This window comes from Callionymus lyra, chromosome 15 (assembly GCF_982586985.1).
Source record: "Callionymus lyra chromosome 15, fCalLyr1.hap1.1, whole genome shotgun sequence".
NCBI lineage: Eukaryota > Metazoa > Chordata > Actinopteri > Syngnathiformes > Callionymidae > Callionymus > Callionymus lyra.
The window spans coordinates 10,350,880-10,367,957 of NC_141832.1; the positions used below are offsets into that span (position 1 = coordinate 10,350,880).

The 17,078-nt window shown below is 38.3% G+C and overlaps 1 protein-coding gene across 1 annotated transcript; it reads right to left on the reverse strand.

Moving 5' to 3' along the window:
* Positions 1–165: 165 nt before the first annotated feature.
* On the reverse strand, positions 166–16,922 carry tbl3 (transducin beta like 3). The gene is made up of 23 exons (XM_087810165.1): positions 16,785–16,922; positions 16,644–16,695; positions 15,589–15,684; positions 15,465–15,512; positions 14,738–14,879; positions 13,976–14,060; positions 13,738–13,908; positions 13,581–13,656; positions 12,248–12,347; positions 11,941–12,161; positions 11,719–11,860; positions 10,686–10,744; positions 10,516–10,622; positions 10,316–10,445; positions 8,048–8,290; positions 7,904–7,974; positions 6,602–6,758; positions 6,430–6,488; positions 4,696–4,799; positions 1,851–1,922; positions 1,617–1,775; positions 1,455–1,548; positions 166–566 (listed from the first exon to the last, which is right to left on the reverse strand). The coding sequence occupies exons 1-23, from the start codon at positions 16,814–16,816 to the stop codon at positions 245–247; spliced, it is 2,742 nt and encodes a 913-aa protein (XP_087666291.1). The 5' UTR covers positions 16,817–16,922; the 3' UTR covers positions 166–244.
* Between the last annotated feature and the right edge of the window lie 156 nt (positions 16,923–17,078).

The window sequence follows — 17,078 nt, forward strand, 5'->3', positions numbered from 1 at the left end:
CTTGATGCTGATCAACTTGAAAATCTATAAATGAGTTGAAATTTGTGTCGAAGTCCATCTTAGAATTCAACAACGTTCATATTGTTTTCTTTAACGAACATCACATGATCTCATGGATCTGGTCGATCCGGTCGAATCGACTGTCGCTCTGTACGGATCCTGTGGCTCCGAACGGATCCTGTGGCTCCGAACGGATCCTGTGGCTCCAAAATGTCCAGAAGGTTTACATCTTGGGTTGGATCCGTCAGCTGGAGACGCTCAGACACGGAGCTTGGGAAGCGCCGACCACTTTGATGGTGTCGTCGATCCTCACGTCGTCCTCGTCGTCGTCTGAGCTCTGATCGGCGCCGTTCGTACTCGCTTCGGCTCTCGCTCTGCTGTCACTCGAGGGCGCCTTCGTCGTGACGCTGACATCATCATCTTCCTCCTCCTCTTCCTCACCGGGAGCGTCCTCCTCCTCTTCACTCTCACTCTCTTCTCCATCCTTCTTTTCCTCTCCTCCCTCCTTGTCGATCACGAAGACAGACGGGAAGGGATTCGTGTCCATTTCCTCCTCTGGCTCCAGGCTGCACAGGAAGTGACATCAATTATATTTAAACTTTTAAATCACAAAAATATATCTCAAGACACTTAACAGTTTAAACACAAACGATACAAGAGGAAAGAAAAACCCGGCAAATCCCAATGACCGACAGTGGTGAGAAAAAAAAACAGGCAGAAACCTCGAGCAGAACCAGACTACAACGTATTAACATCACATGCTAGTCGTTTGCTCTGGATTCGTCATCTTCAAGAGATCAAACTTTCTTAAAAGAAGTAATCTAAGTTCACGTAAGCTTTTTTTTTAAAGTTATTAATTGTGACCCTTTAATCATGCGCCCCCTGCTGACATAAAGAAGAATCATTATAGTGTTTCATAACAGGGGGGAAAACATTGAATTTCTTTCTTAAAAATAAATACAAGTTGAAAGGAGAATCTGGGTGAATATCATCAGTTTATTTTCACGATTTAAGCTTCAAACTTAAAGGTAAGGTAAGTTAGAACTTTATTGATCGATTGAATTGTTTTTTTCCAATCAATTTTCATAAAAAATAAATAAAAAATAAAAAAAGAACAAGAACAAAGAGAAAGAACAAGATGACACAATCTAAGTCTAAAGATAAAGAACATAGATCGAAGAAAAATAAAAAAAAGACAAAGGATACAAAGACTAACATAGAACAGAATATAGAACTTAAGGCCTGCGACGTAAATCAAACTATTTTAAATGACCCCAAAATCGATTTAATATTAATTGTATAAGTGATTTCATGTCGCCCAAAAATAGAAATTATACATCTGATTTTTATTTTTTAATTAAAATGAAATCGGATGATTTTTTTAGCACTTTGGTTTGATCAGGTTTGACACCTCGACACATTACATTAAAGCTAAAAGTTCAGGGTCCACTCGCCTGGTTTCTGCTCCAGCCACCCTCATCTTCTGCCACATGTAGTTGAGGAACATGGAGGTCTGCAGCAGTCGTCCGATCCTCTGCATGTGTCTCTCTGTGAGGAAACAACGACGGTCACATTTAAGACTGATTTTAAGAGTAAAAACTGGTGAATTCTCTGACCCGTGTAAGGAATGAGTCCTTCGAAGTGGGTCCGAGCCCCCTGGTACTTCAGCATCTCCTCGGGCGGCAGGTGAGTCAGGAGCACCTGGAGGACCACCTGAGCGTCCAGGCAGTTCCTGGCGTTGGTGTTCCAGATGGCGCAATAGCGCAGCATCGACTCTGGGGGGGGGGGGGGGGGGGGAAAAAGTATTCGTTGAAAACTTGTGCTTTCGAGGGCGAGGAGAAGGACGCTACCTTTCTGATCGGGTCGTAGTTTCAGCACCGTCTTCTCCAGGAGCGCCTGGCCATCCTCGCTCTGACGGATCGCTGGCGGCGACACACGCGTGATAGACATGAGTACAAACTTGATAGACATTTTATCTGGAAAGACTTTCTTTTCAATGTGACTCGAACCAACAAAAATGTAACTTCCATCGTCTGGAGTTTATAACGGCTACACAGGGATAGATTTTGGGGATACCCTGGAAAGCTAGCCAGCCATTAGAAGACACATATAGACACACAATCGAAGTGTCTTAGTCGTGTCGACGACGCTGGTTGGACAGAACATCAGACTGTGGTTGACAATAAGAGTAATGGTGAAACAAGTGTACTTTAAAATAGTAACTAAGTTACATTACTAGTTACTTCTTTGAGAGTAACTTTTTAAAGTCACACGTTACGAAAGGAATGTACGTTTTCTTGCTGAATTTTTCCTATTGATCACGCGAAACTATTAGATAAAAACAATTACATTAATTAAAAAACACAAACAACTTTTAAAGGAAAATAACAAACACGTGTTGAAAAAAATAAACAACAAATAAAACAAGACAACAGTGAAGTCTATGTGTTTTTTCCAGCGTGTTACGTGATATACTTTATAGTGCGTTTCTAGAAAAACATGTCAAATATGATGAATTGATGTCAAGTCATCGCCAGCATGACTTGACAACATCAACTGTTACAAAACAAGAGCAGGTTTTTGTTTTTTTTTTCACAGGGAGAAGTTTCCATTGACCTGGTATTGAAGTCTGGGTGTGATGATGGTGATGATGATCCCGAGCTTTAAATAGCAAACGTGACTCACTCATGTTACATGTTAAGTCCTGTGTATAGTATCGTATGAGAATATTACACTGTAAGGTGAAAAACAAGCTAGCAACTGTTAGCAACACACTAAAGGTTAGCCAACTGTTTTAGCACGTATTTCGGTCCCAAATGTTTTTTTTTTATATTTAGGAGCAAATACTGCCATTAGATCTTTGCTAAGGGGAAAATAAAAAGTTAAAAAGATAGATAGTTGATGGTTTAAAGCAGAATTTTTTTATCAAAATAGTTTTGATTGTTGTATAATATATTGCTGTTAACATCACAAGGAACCAACTTTTTTGAATGTTGTGTTTACATGAAAAAACAATTCAACGTACAGTTGTTTTTCTCTTTCTAATGATGCATTTGTTTTCACATAGTTTAGGAAACTACTTTCGCCTTTACTGGGTTTATAAACACATTTCTAAAAAGTATTTTCTTTGAAAAAAGCAGCACATATTTTAGTTTTTCTGCATTTAATACGAGTAAAAAGTGCTAAAACTTTTAACATACAGGTGAAAAACCAGCTAGCAACTGTTAGCAACATACTAAAGGTTAGCCAACTGCCAGCATTAAGCTAACCGTTAGCACGTATTTCCGTCCCAAATGTTGTTTTTTAAATATATAGGAGCAAATGCTGAACTAAAAAAAATAAATTCTACAGCTGTTGAATTTATTTTAGAATCAAAGGAAGTTCCTTAAAGGGCAACATATAATTTGTCTCTTAAATAGAGGTTGGACTCTACTGTATCATCAGTGTGTGTTTGTACAAAACTCTCTTTTCATTGAAACATTTACATTAGAAAATGATCTTAAGCTCCGTCCACTGAATAAGCTTTTGATTTTCTGGAGATGAAATCTCTTTAATCGCTGAAGTCCCCTTCCCCAAGGGGCTTGTCGTATAAACAAAGCGTTGCGCGATGACAGCCGGCTGGAGGAGGAGCGAAGCCATCGTTACGTCATAATGGACTCTCGTAACCTCTCGTTCGCCGAGATTTTACACAAACTTTATAAAGTAATACGTTCAAAGGACAGACGGAGTTTGACATTAGTGGCCCTTTAAAACAACATGTGCATGTAAGTAAGTAAGTAAGCAATATTTATTTATATAGCGCTTTTCCAGACCAGGGTCACAAAGCGCTTTAACAATCAAAACAATACTCAAAAAAGTATATACTTTAAAGATCAAGATAATACTGAGAACAACACAGGAGTTCCAGAAAATCAAGGAAAAGCCTGAACAAATAGAAATGTCTTAAGATGTTTCTTAAAGGAGTCAGTAGATCATCAAAAACAGTGATTGTTCCAAAGCTTAGGAGCAACAGCCTGGAAGGATTTCTCTCCTCTGGTCCTGAACCGTGTTCAGGAACCATCAGTAGATTCTGATCCACAGACCTCAGAGCCCGAGCTGGGGTGTAAGGCTGGATCAGTGAAGTGAAGTAAAGTCTGACCATGAATAGATCTGAAAGTAAGAACCAGAATTTTAAAGTTGATCCTGAAAGAAACTGGCAGCCAGTGAAGAGTTTTAAGGATCGGAGAAATGTGAGTTCTTCTACTAGAGCGGGTCAGAATTCTCGCTGCAGAGTTTTGTATCAACTGCAGGCGAGACAAATCCTTCTTGTTAAGACATGAAAACAAACTGTTACAATAGTCCAGAAAAAAAAAAATGTGTGTGTGTGTGTGTGAAACCCTGACCTTTATTGCAATCGGATATATCAGTAAACGCATGTGGATATGCACAACATGTAACATCCAAACTTGGATGGATTCATGTTTTTTTGATTTGCCTCTCAAATTAAAATTTAAATAAACCAAATTTTGCAGCTCAAGCAAAACAGCAAGTCAGGTAAAAAAAAAAACCTGCCACCATTTATTTTTTGTGCATTTGAAATAACTTCCACATAATTCTCTCCAGTTGTTACGCAACAACAGCGGCGCGAGGAGGAAACCAGAGTCTTGACAACAGAGAGCTCTTGTTTAAGAAACATTCCTGGCGAGTGTCGTTCACCTTTGATCACAGAGAGGACGGTGTGCGGCTGATCCAGTGAGATGGCGAGTCCCAGCGCCTTCAGGTATTGCTTCTCATGCAGCAGGTTCGACAACTCCTGCTGTCTGTACACACACAGACACACACACACAATGGGTTAAAAACATAAAAAGGAATGATGGAATGCAGTTGATGATGTAACTTGTTACATTTTCATCTGAAAGTTTTATCTTTCTAATCAAACACTAACATCTTGGATTTTTTTAAAAACATTTTTTCCCGTTTCTAGGTTTCTAAACGAGCATTCTATTGTATATATCATAAACAAATAGGTCATCTTTTGGTTTGATCCATTAAACTGTTAACTGTTCAAATTACGCCTTTGGATCGTTGCTGAATTGGATAAAAAGGTGAAAAAGATACGATAGTTGATGGTTAAAGCAGAATAATTTTGATTGTTGTATAATATATAAACGATCACTATTGTGCGTAACGTACAGTTGTGTTGCTCTTTCTAATGATTAATTTGTTTTCACATAGTTTGGAAAACTACTGTGCCTTTACTAGGTTTATAAACACATTTCTAAACAGTATTTTCTTTGAAAAACGCAGCACATATTTTAGTTTGCTGCATTTAATATGATTAAAAAGTGCCTTAACTTTTAATATACAGGTAAAAAACAAGCTAGCAACTGTTAGCAACATACTAAAGGTTAGCCAACTGTCAGCACGTATTTCGGTCCCAAATGTTGTTTTTTTAATATATAGGAGCAAATACTGCTATTTGATCGTTGCTGAGGGGAAAATAAAAAGTTAAAAAGATAGATAGTTGATGGTAAAAGCAGAATTTTTTTATCAAAATAGTTTTGATTGTTCTATAATATATTGCTGTTAACATCACAAGGAACCAACTTTTTTGAATGTTGTGTTTACATGAAAAAATAATTCAACGTTCAGTTGTTTTTCTCTTTCTAATGATACATTTGTTTTCAAATAGTTTAGAAAACTACTGTGCCTTTACTAGGGTTTATAAACACATTTCTAAAAAGTATTTTCTTTGAAAAAAGCAGCACATATTTTAGTTTTTCTGCATTTAATATGAGTAAAAAGTGCCTTAACTTTTAACATACAGGTGAAAAACAAGCTAGCAACTGTTAGCAACACACTAAAGGTTAGCCAACTGTTAGCATTAAGCTAACCGTTAGCACGTATTTCGATTCCCAAATGTTTTTTTTAAATATTCAGGAGCAAATGCTGCTATTTGATCGTTGCTGAGAGGAAAATAAAAAGATAAAAAGATTTGTAGTTGAAGCTTAATTTATTGATAGAATAACAGGATTTTGATTGTTAATCCTACATTAGCATGTATATTAGCTAACATATCAAACCATTAACATTAACTGCACCAGTGCTCACTCTTTGAATATTTAGAAATTGACAAATCAAGTTAAAAATATGTATTTTTATGTTCAAATATTATAAATCAGGACGTCTCGTCAGTTCCATAAAACCATTGAAACCAAGAGGAAGTATTTTCTCTTTTTTTTTTAATGTTTGTCAATAAAGTTTTTACGAGAAGATTGTGGGGGGGGGGGGGGGGGAGAGCAGGAATGCGATGGCAAGAATTCAAAGTGGCGTCAATTCTTGTTTGCTTTGACCCTTGACCCAGACTGACCCAGACTGACCCACCTTAGTCCAACAACTAGTGCGATATAAAGTGTTTGCTCGTTTTAAAAAACCGTCTCAGAGACTCACTTGAGGATCTGCTCCTCCTGCTTGGCCTGCTCCTCTGCCAGCTCCACCTCCGTCACGTCCTGGTGGCGACAAAAACAGGTTTATGGACATTAGTAAAAGACGTCCCCTGAGGGTCCAGAACCTGCTTGGACCAATTAAAATAGTTTGTAAAAAAAATTCATGCTCCACCCACCGTCCACACGGTGATGTTGGAGTCGGCCGACCCCGTCACCATCTTGTCGTCTCTGCGGCTGTTGTGGAGACCCCACACCTTGTCCTGGTGGGCGTCCAGCGTCTTCACGCACTCGTTGGTCTTGATGGTCCACAGCTTGACCAGGCCGTCTGAGCCGCTGCGGAGCAGAAGGACGTCGTTGCAAAAAACTGCCTGATCAGGGTCAAAGGTCGGATTCAAGAATATACATTTGTGAATCTTCCAACTGAATAGGCCGAGGATGACTTTTTTTAGAACTTGGAAAAAATGAGGGTTTACATTTGTTTAATAGAGCATTTTTTGAATTTTATTTCATAATAATTAGCGCAAATTATACGTATAGATGTCCCTCGTTTATGTTCTGAAATCCCCGCGTTAAAGGAAATCCATAAAAAGTAGTAAAATTTCACTTAAAAAAATTAACATTTAGTTACAACTATTATTTGAACTTGCAAACATAGCATATAGCACGCCACTCCTCAACAACGTTGACCCGAGTGGCGCCCGATAGTGCTTTGCCGCCCAGCCAACCAATCACGGCCGTCCATCACTTTTGACATATGTGGTGTCACAAAAAAAACTTCTTTTAAGTGCACTGCTTTACAGTACACCGTAATACAGTTGCACAGTGCGCCAATTAAGACAGGGTAGTACCGTCTCAAATCACACACTGGAAATACAGGAAATGACACAACAGCTTCTTCTTCTTCTACTACTTTTTAACGCTGATTGTAACCAGCTGTTGGAACGCTATTGTCGACACTTGACAGCGATTTTCGCCGATCGAAACAACTTAGTAAGTTGTGTTTCATTCTGTTCTTACTGTTGTTGTGTTGTTTTGGTGTGAAAATGTGTGTTTTCTCGAGACAATTTTTAGCGGTATCTACTCCGAAGACACATCGTCAGCGAGATGGCGGTCGTTACGGACGGTAAGTGTCCATCGATCCACACTCAATCGCCATTTCGCACTAAATGATCCCACACAAGTGCACAATGTAGATGCACGTGTGTAATCAAAAAAATGTTAAGTGTAAGTGCAGAAGTGTGCGATTTGGGACACACGCATGGCAACTCAGCCTAAGAATTTAAACGACCGACCACGCCCATCACTAAAAAGCAGGGTGTAGAAAGGCATCATGGGAATTCATGTTTTTGCGGGCACCATAATTAAAGTGTGTTCCACGTAGCACTGTGTCTTATTGAAGTGTACTGGTTCCTCAAGTAAAACACTGATTTGTGACAGTTCGACTAAGGACTTGTGTTCATGTTGTAGATGTTATTCACCTGCTGAGCAGTTGCGTCCCACGACTGACGAAGACGACCTTCAACACGGACGCGTCGTGCCCTTCGAACGTCTGGCGAACGACAGCAGAAATTAATGGTCATGAGTCACCGTCACGATCATCTCGACTTCATCTCGTGGCTCACCTTGAGGCAGCCGAAGTCCTGCAGGCTCCACAGCTTCAGGGTCCCGTCGGCGGAGGAGCTGGCCAGCACCTGGTCGACGGGCGAGAAGGCGACGCACCAGACGCCGCGCCGGTGACCCCGGAACACCCCCAGCAGGACGATGTCCAGGCTCGCCGCCGCCAGCGACCACAGCTTGGCGGTGCGGTCCTGAGAGCCCGACGCCATCAGCTTGTCGTTGGGCGACACGGCGATGCTGTTCACGTCCTGGAGGAAACAAAAACACGAAACTGCATCATTTCGGGACATATTTGTGACGCGACGAGAGGAATTTCCGAGAACGGACGGATAAGAACGGTTCAGAACTTTGTGTCTAGAATGAGTCAGGTGGAGGAACAGAGTGTTATGACATTCCCGACATCTTGCCAACACTTCCTCCTTCAAATGACCAAACAAGTTTGTTGGTTAATGTTGGTTAATTTCTATACGCTTAATGTTAAAGTGTGAGATGATATTTATTTGGTTAAAGTTATAATTGTGTTACTTTGTTAAAAAAAATAGGTAAAAAACTTTATATAATTATAAATGAATTAATGAATGGGTGATTTTAAAGTATAAAATATTTAATTATTTAAACATACACAAGAAATATCCATCATGGATGATGTCATCATCCTCTGAATACTGTCATCAATGAGCAGAAAAGCAGATGAAGCACGAATCTTCCTCCCATGATGCAACACTAATAGACTCAAGGACTCATTAATTCCTCGGGCTATTAAATTGTACAATTCTGAGTTCGGGGGCAGGAGTGGAGCGAAAGTATCTGGATGTTCTGTTCTATGTTAGTCTTTGTATCCTTTGTCTTTGTTATTTTTCTTTGATCTACGTTCTTTATCTTTAGACTTAGATTGTATCATCTTGTTCTTTCTCTTTATTTCTCTTTGTTCTTGTTCTTATTTTTATGAATAATTGCTGTATTGCTGTGTCTAATTGGAAAAAAACAATTTCAATAAAGTTCTATCTAACCTAAATAAATAGAAAAAAAGTAAAGCAATATAAAAACTGAGTTAGAAAGGAAAAAAATATATATATATTGTAAATAATGCCAAAAAAACGAAAATACAGTATAATACAGAACAATAACGAAAAAAACATGTTATTAAATGTATTTTATCATTATTGTTAAAGTCATTTTAATATAATACACAAAATAAAGAATTAAAATATACCATTAGTAACATGTTTGTTTGTTTTTTAAACCCGTCTTTATCATTCACTGTTTAAATTCCTCGACGAGATATTTTCGGGTCATTTACGAGAAACATCTAAGCAACAAGATGTAACGAGAAGTTGTTGGTTCTGTGGCACAAAAAGAGATTATCGCAGCTCAGCATCTGCTGGTGAATCAGATACCAAGAATGGAAATGAAAACATGACACCGGGAAGCAGAGAAACCAAATCTACTGCCAAGAACTTGGAGTACAAGTTGTGACTTCTTCCCTTTTTTTAACAAGACAAACAAAAAGAAACCAGCATCATTTGTGACATAACTATTTGACAGGTGGTTGTAAAAACCACTTCATGCAGAAGAAGATGGTAGACGTCAAGATAGTGACTGACATTATTATTACGCAAGTAATATTTGTAGAACGCTTTTCTAGACCAGGGTCACAAAGCACTTAAACAATTAAAACAATACCCAATAAAATATATACTTTAAAAGTTCAAGACAACACCGAGACAAACACAGGAGTTCCAGAAAATCAAGGAAAAGCCTGAACGAATAAAAGTGTCTTCAGATGTTTCTTGAAGGAGTCAGTAGATCATCAAACACAGAGGAAGATCGTTCCAAAGCTTAGGAGCGAAAGCCTGGAAGGATTTCTCTCCTCTGGTCCTGAAACGTGTTCAGGAACCATCAGTAGATTCTGATCCACAGACCTCAGAGCCCGAGCTGGGGTGTAAGTTTGGATCAGATCACTGATGGAAGGAGGAGCCTGACTACAAATATACTGTATCTTAAAGTAAGAACCAGAATTTTAAAATGGATCCTGAAAGAAACTGGCAGCCAGTGAAGAGTTTTAAGTATCTGAGAAATGTGAGTTCTTCTACTAGAGCGGGTCAGAATTCTCGCTGCACAGTTTTGGAATGACTGCAGGCGAGACAGATCCTTCTTGTTAAGACATGAAAATAAAATGTTGCAATAATGCGGACGAGAAGACAGAAACGCATGGATTATAAGCTCTTCTATAGTTTAAAGATATTATCAATTTAAATCCTGTAAACAATCACCTGATCGTGCGCCTTCTCCGTGGCACGTGGGACGAGCTTGTGCAACTCATCGGACGTCAAGTCTGCAGGAAGATCCCAGACTTTCACGGTGAAATCCTGACTGCCCGACACGATGAAAGAAGCCTTCAGCCTGGAACCACAGATTCAGTCAGTTGTTTGCTTGACATGTGTGTGTGTTTCTGCTTCAGGCGTGACCCCACCTGGAGCAGGTCACGGAGCCCACGGCGTTGGTGTGGCTGGAGCCCAGAGCCACGCAGTCCACCTGACCGCTCTCGGCGTCCATGCGCCACACGCGGACTGACCGGTCCTGCGAACGACAGACGAAAACTTTACGCGTCCGCACGACAACACACGGTTATGTTGAGCTCACCTTCGCACAGCTGGCGAACATGAGTCCCTTTTTGAACACGTCCAGAGACAGAACCGTGTCTGAGGATCAACACAGTAAATGTTAGGTTAACGCTTTAAACAAAATGTAGTTACTTTTAATGGTCTGGAAAAGATTTTTCGTTCACTTCGGCATAAATATGGATTTGTTTCTTTATTATTCTATTCAAACATGTAAATAATTTCAAACAGTTTTCTATGATTAAAGTAAGTGGCTTTAATTGATTTATATTGTTCTTTTTGATTAAGTATGAAAAAGTATGAAGGTTCTTTTATGATTAAAGTAAAACAAAATGTAAGTCTTTCTTTCCATTCATGTAAAACGATTTTGAGATGTTTTTTTTAATTAAGTAAAAAAAACTTTTTTTCCATTAAAATAACAGTTTTGACTTATTTTTTTCACTCAAGTGAAAAATGTTTTTAAAGTATTTTTTTTCCATTGAAGTAAAATAGATTTTAATTTTTTTATTGAAGAAAAAAAAAAGTTTAGAAGTATTTGTTTTCCATTAAAATAAAACATTTTTAAATTATTTTTTCACTCTAGTAAAGTGAAAGTCTAGTCTCTAGGAAAGTATTTTTTGTTTCATTGAAGTAAAATAGATTTTATTTTTTTTTATTTAAGAAAAAACGAGGTGAAAGTCTTTTTTTTCCCATTAAATTAAAACAGTTTTTAATAATTTTTTTCACTCTAGTAAAGTGAAAAAGGTTTTTGAAGTATTTTTTTTTCATTGAAGTAAAATAGATTTTTATGTTTTATTGAAGAAAAAAAAGGTTAGAAGTATTTTTTTTTCATTAAAATAAAACAGTTTAAAAAATGTTTTTATTCAAATAAAACCGTTTATTAAAAAATGTTTCACTCCTCTAAAGTGAAAAAGGTTTTGAGTTATTTTATTTTCATTAGAGTGAAAAAGGTTTTCAAGTGTTTTTTTTATTGATTTTGTTTTGTTTTAATCACAAAAAAAACGTTATCCACATGAACACTTGCAGGTCTGTGCTGCCACCTGCCGGTCACTCACCAGTATGTCCATAGAGAATCTGGCAGCTGTTGGTGAGCAACTCGAACACTTTGATCTGGCTACTGTTGGTCGCCACGGCGATGTGGCTGTCGTCGTTGCCCAAAAACTTGACGTCCAGCACCTCGTCGCTGTAACCTACGAACTGCAGGATGGATCGGAAGATATTTAGACTTAATATTCAACGATTTGTCGATTTTCAGAGCATCTTAGTATCGGATCCACCTGCTGCTGCGAGCTGAGGTCCGACAGCTGGTAGAAGAGAATGTTGTGCTCGGCGGTGACCGTGGCCAGTCTGGAGGACGCCGGCAGGTGCAGCAGGTACGTCAACCCTCGAGGGTTGTCCTTGTTGTCCTCCTCCTCCCCGGAGGTCGGGGTCAGGTTGGAGGACAGGGTCTGGGTGTAGACGCAGCACCCGGAACTGGCGTCCCACGCCCTCAGCGCACCTGTGGACACGACAGGGAATGGTTTCACTCCTCCGCGCTGAGATCTACACCGATGATTATTAGGATGGTCGGGGTTGACCTCTGACCTTTGCTGCCTGCCGTGATGAAATGCAGGTTTTTGTTCTTCACCCCGATCTGAGAGAAATCGTTCTCGCTGGCTGGCAGCGTCACAACGCCCTCTACTGTCTGGAGACGATACAACAGTTCAGAAAACATTTATGCGACTTGATATTGTTAGGTTTTTATGAGAGCAGCCTGAGCAACGAGACCCCATTTTTGTTCAGCGTCAGACGGAGTTCATCCCATCAGATGTTATCATTAACATAACTTTGATTATAAAGTTAATAAAGAAGAAAATAGTTTGAGGCCGCAGCTCAAAGAGGTCTCAACAAGTCGATGTATAACTTTTTAGGATGATTTAAGGCCCATTTTACTGAGAGTTTGGATTATTTATTTTTATTTTTTATCTGGAGATTTTCGAATATCACGACATTAACGTCTTGCATTATTTAGATAATTGAGCTACAAAAAGGACCAGTGATATTCTAGAGTAGTGACAGCAAAACAGTGGTTTTTAGTGACTTTTTCACCAAATCAACAAAACTTTTCTTTTAAAACGCGTAGTAAAAACGTTCATAACTGTAGTTCTTTAGTTTAGCCCACATATGGCGTCGTACATCGTTTTTAAGTGTGTTCATTGGCATGGAGACACAGGACCGGCTTTGGGATCCAGTGAGCTTTTGTTTTGGAATCTGTACGATATTCCTAAATTGTAAGTAAATAATCAAGTTGAAAAATTTATATTTTTCAAACATCCTCCTGTAACCAAGGCCTGTTAACTGCTCATCGATTAAGATAAACTATACTGACACCATCTAGTGGTTTAACTAAGAACTACAGTTATGAACATTTTACAAAATTTTTCGAAAAAAGACTTGTTCATTTGGTGAAAAAAAAAACTGAATCCGAACTGCTTTGCCAATTATCCTAAATGAGTGCGTCAAAAATAGAGCTGAGCTTCTTGTATCTCGAGTTTTTTTTTTTTTACATCCATGTAATTATCTGGGCTCTGTACATTTTACATCTATACTGGCTTAAATGGTTTAACTTGGAAACACAAAATTAATATGGGAATACAAAAATGTTTTACCACAGTAAAAACACAAACCATAAGCTCTTCCCTTGTGTAGTAATATTTGAATTAAGTTTTTTATTTTGCCCTCACATTTTTCCCCAGACTGAGCTAAACAAGTACTTTAGCTCCATTTTGCATTTATGTTTTAATTTTAACCAAGAAGAATATAGTTCACACATTTTCTTTAGTAAATATTTAAGCATTTTTTATACATTTTAAGATTCTTTAAACACGTTAAATGACTGGATTTCAGACGTTAAAACCCTGTCGATATCAGGTCTTACCTCATAAATGGGGATAGTTCTCTTTGCTTTCTTCTCCTTCAGGTCCCAAACAGTGCAGATCTTATCTCTCCCAGAACTTCACATAAGAAGGATTGATTTAGAAATAGTCTGGTGTGGTAGATGCATTATCCAGGACAAGTGGAAAACCAAAAATAACCTGATCATCGTGAGGCCGTCGGGGCTGAAGGCGAGCGCGGTGACGGCGCTGAAGTGGCTCGCCAGGACGCAGACGCATGTGCTGGAGCGGAGGTCCCACACTCGGATGCCGCATTCCAGAGACGAGGAGAAGAGCTGCAGCAGGTCGATGTCTGGGTGGAACTGGACCAGGCTGCACAAGAGGAAAAAACATTAACAAAAATCATTGTGCGAGAGTGTTTGATATTTGAAGTACTCACTGTACGACACCAGAGGAGCCTTTGAGGTTGTGAGTGCAATACTGTTTCACCACATCCCAAAGCTTGATGGTTCCATCGCATCCGCCTGCACATCAGTACAAACAACACAAAACTGAATTAAAGTTTAGGGGTGTTAGAAAATATATATATATACACACCAATATATCGCGATACACTTTTCCGGAATACTTTATAGACAGCACTGTAGCTGATAAAATTATGTGTTACCATGTTTATTTTATGGTTTATAGTTCAAAAATGTGTAAAATAAAATAATTCGATTTTTCTTTTTCAATGTACAATATTCACATATAATATTTGTGTTGCAATTAAAATTGCAAGATGGCCGCAATCATTAGTAGCTAAAGGAACAATAAAATCCAGCGAGATCCTGGCGATGACTGAGGACGAGAGGATACAGTGACTCCAGCAGCTTTTAAAGCGGATGTTTGGACATATTTTGGTTTGAAAACAAATGAAAGCAGTTATGACTGAGTACGAGAGGATACAGTGACTCCAGCAGCTTTTAAAGCTGATGTTTGGACATATTTTGGTTTTAAAACTAATTAAAGCAGTTACGACTGAGGACGAGAGGATACAGTGACTCTAGCAGCTTTTAAAGCGGATGTTTGGACAAATTTTGATTTGAAAACAAATGAAAGCAGTTATGACTTCATCAAGATTCATGTGGTCTGTAAATTCTGCAACACCAGATATATCACGAGGTATTAGATAAAATTATTGTTTTTAATCTCCGCTGACCTGTAGCCAGAAGGGTTGAGGTGGGGTCAAAGGTCATGCTGGCAACGGGAACCGTGTGGATGGCCCTCCACGAGCGGACACACTGAGCCTTCCTCCAGTCCCACTGCTTCAGCAGGAGCGCTCTGCTGGCCGTCACCAGGAACTGTTAACCCAGAGAAACAGAGATGGAATCAATCATAAAAATGTAGATGGGAAAAGAAAAGCAGCTCTGGCTTCAAGATATATCGAAATAATACGTAAAGATGTGCATTAACTTTTTTATTATTTTACATATTAATCATGCATTTCTTCAATTCACACTTTGGAAACATAGAAAGCAAGAAGTTAGTTTTTGCACTTTAAGTTTAAAGGTTGTTTTTTTTGCCAGTAAAAAATGAATGTTTAACATTTTAACGTGTATAATGAAAATAAAAGCAATATTTGACATGCTAGAGTATGTTTGGTTTTAAATTAAGTTGTGATTTAATTACATTTATATTAAAAAATAATCATGCAGATTGCATTTTTAAAGAAAGAAAAAAATGTCACAATAGTAAGTAAGTAAGTAAGTAAGTCATTTTTATTTATATAGCGCTTTTCCAGCCCAGGGTCACAAAGCGCTTAAACAATCAAAACAATATTCAATAAAGTATATATTTTGAAGATCAAGATAAAACCATATTGCATATTATTTCCAATAAAGAGCCATGAACTTAAATAATATCAAGAAAAAACTGTGCACACTCACTTCATCATCGCAGTCAAGAGCAAACGATGTGATATCCTCCTGATCATCCTGCAATCATCATTTTTTTCACAGTGGTTAATCAAATATAACACCTTTTTCCCCCAGAACTTAATTCCCTACTCACGTGTTCGATGCTGTGAACAACTTTGCCCGTGCTGACCTCCAACACGTTCACTCTGGAGCCACAGGTGCAGAAGACAAACTGCTCATCTTTGCTGATCTGAGAACAACATTTTACAATTAAAAGCAGTAGGTTTGTGTGTACGTTGTTTTCGTCACTGCTTCACAACAAAACTGTTGACGTGGAACAAATGTTCTAGTTTATGCCTCTGACAACATTTTTCAAGTTTTCATTAGACAAAACTACTTCGCAAAACATCAAAGGTGAGAAAATACTAATTGTAATCCCTACTATATTGATAGTTAAACATTTATCTGTGAGTCAGCTTTTAAATTTACCGATTCACACACTGATTCTTTTGGACATGCCGATTCCGAGTCCGACCAGCGGCGTTTACTGAAATTTTCCTTAACTTCCAAAGCTAATTGAGTCAATTTAATCAATTAAAAATATAGTGTTACTGTGCTTAAAGTTTTTAATACTGTATATTTACATAATTTACGGCATGTTAGTTTAATCTGAGCCATTAATTTAGTTTTTCTATGCATATTTGCTAATGTAGCGTTAAGTAGTTGCTTTAAAATTGATCATTATTACAAACTGAATACTGCAGAATTGTTACATGCATTTTTTTCCTGTTTCTTTGTTTGGCAAGCTTTCTAATGATACCAACCTTTAAAAATAAAAGAGGGGCAAGTTATGACATTTTGAAAGTAATAAATACAGTTGGTCACAATTTATATATCGATCCCCATTGACTTAGTATTGAGGAAATTAACCAGACAGGTTTGAATAATCCATTACTTTCTTAATATTCATTACAGATGGAAATTAAACTTATATTACTTGTATCGTCTTTACATGATCTTTCATAGAAATAAATTCATCTTTAAATTTACATTTAAAGCCATATATCGAACATGAGTTAAGCGTTGTTGTACTCGGTTATTGAAAGCTAAATCGCCATGTAAATAATAATAATACAAATTAAATCTATTTATCATTATGAGACAATGAAACGACACCAGACGCAGTCATATTGTGAAACACGACCTCACCTGCACTTTCCCTCCTTTGTAAAAAGGCTCTATTTTGCTGGAAACAGCGTAACTGAAAGAGAAATAACAGATTAAATAAACATTTAACCAACATGTGTTCGCTTCTCTTTTCAAAGCACACTCGACGTCACGGGAACTTACTTCGTTTTAAACTGAAGGTTAACGTTCTCCATAATGTCGTCTGTATAGAAGTCACGGCGTTAAGTGACAACTTTATGTAATTCTATCTTTATTTTGTTATTTTTTTTCCTCCCACAAGTTAGCGAAAGACAACACGCATGCTGGTGGTGTCGCTGGAAACTGACGTCATCAGCGCCGGGTCTCTCGTGATTGGTCGGTTTTCCAGATGTGTCGGGAACGCGCAGGAGACCAGCGCGTGTGACCCGCAACATCAGGAACGTTCATGTGTGTGTTTGTCATCGATAACACGGGCGT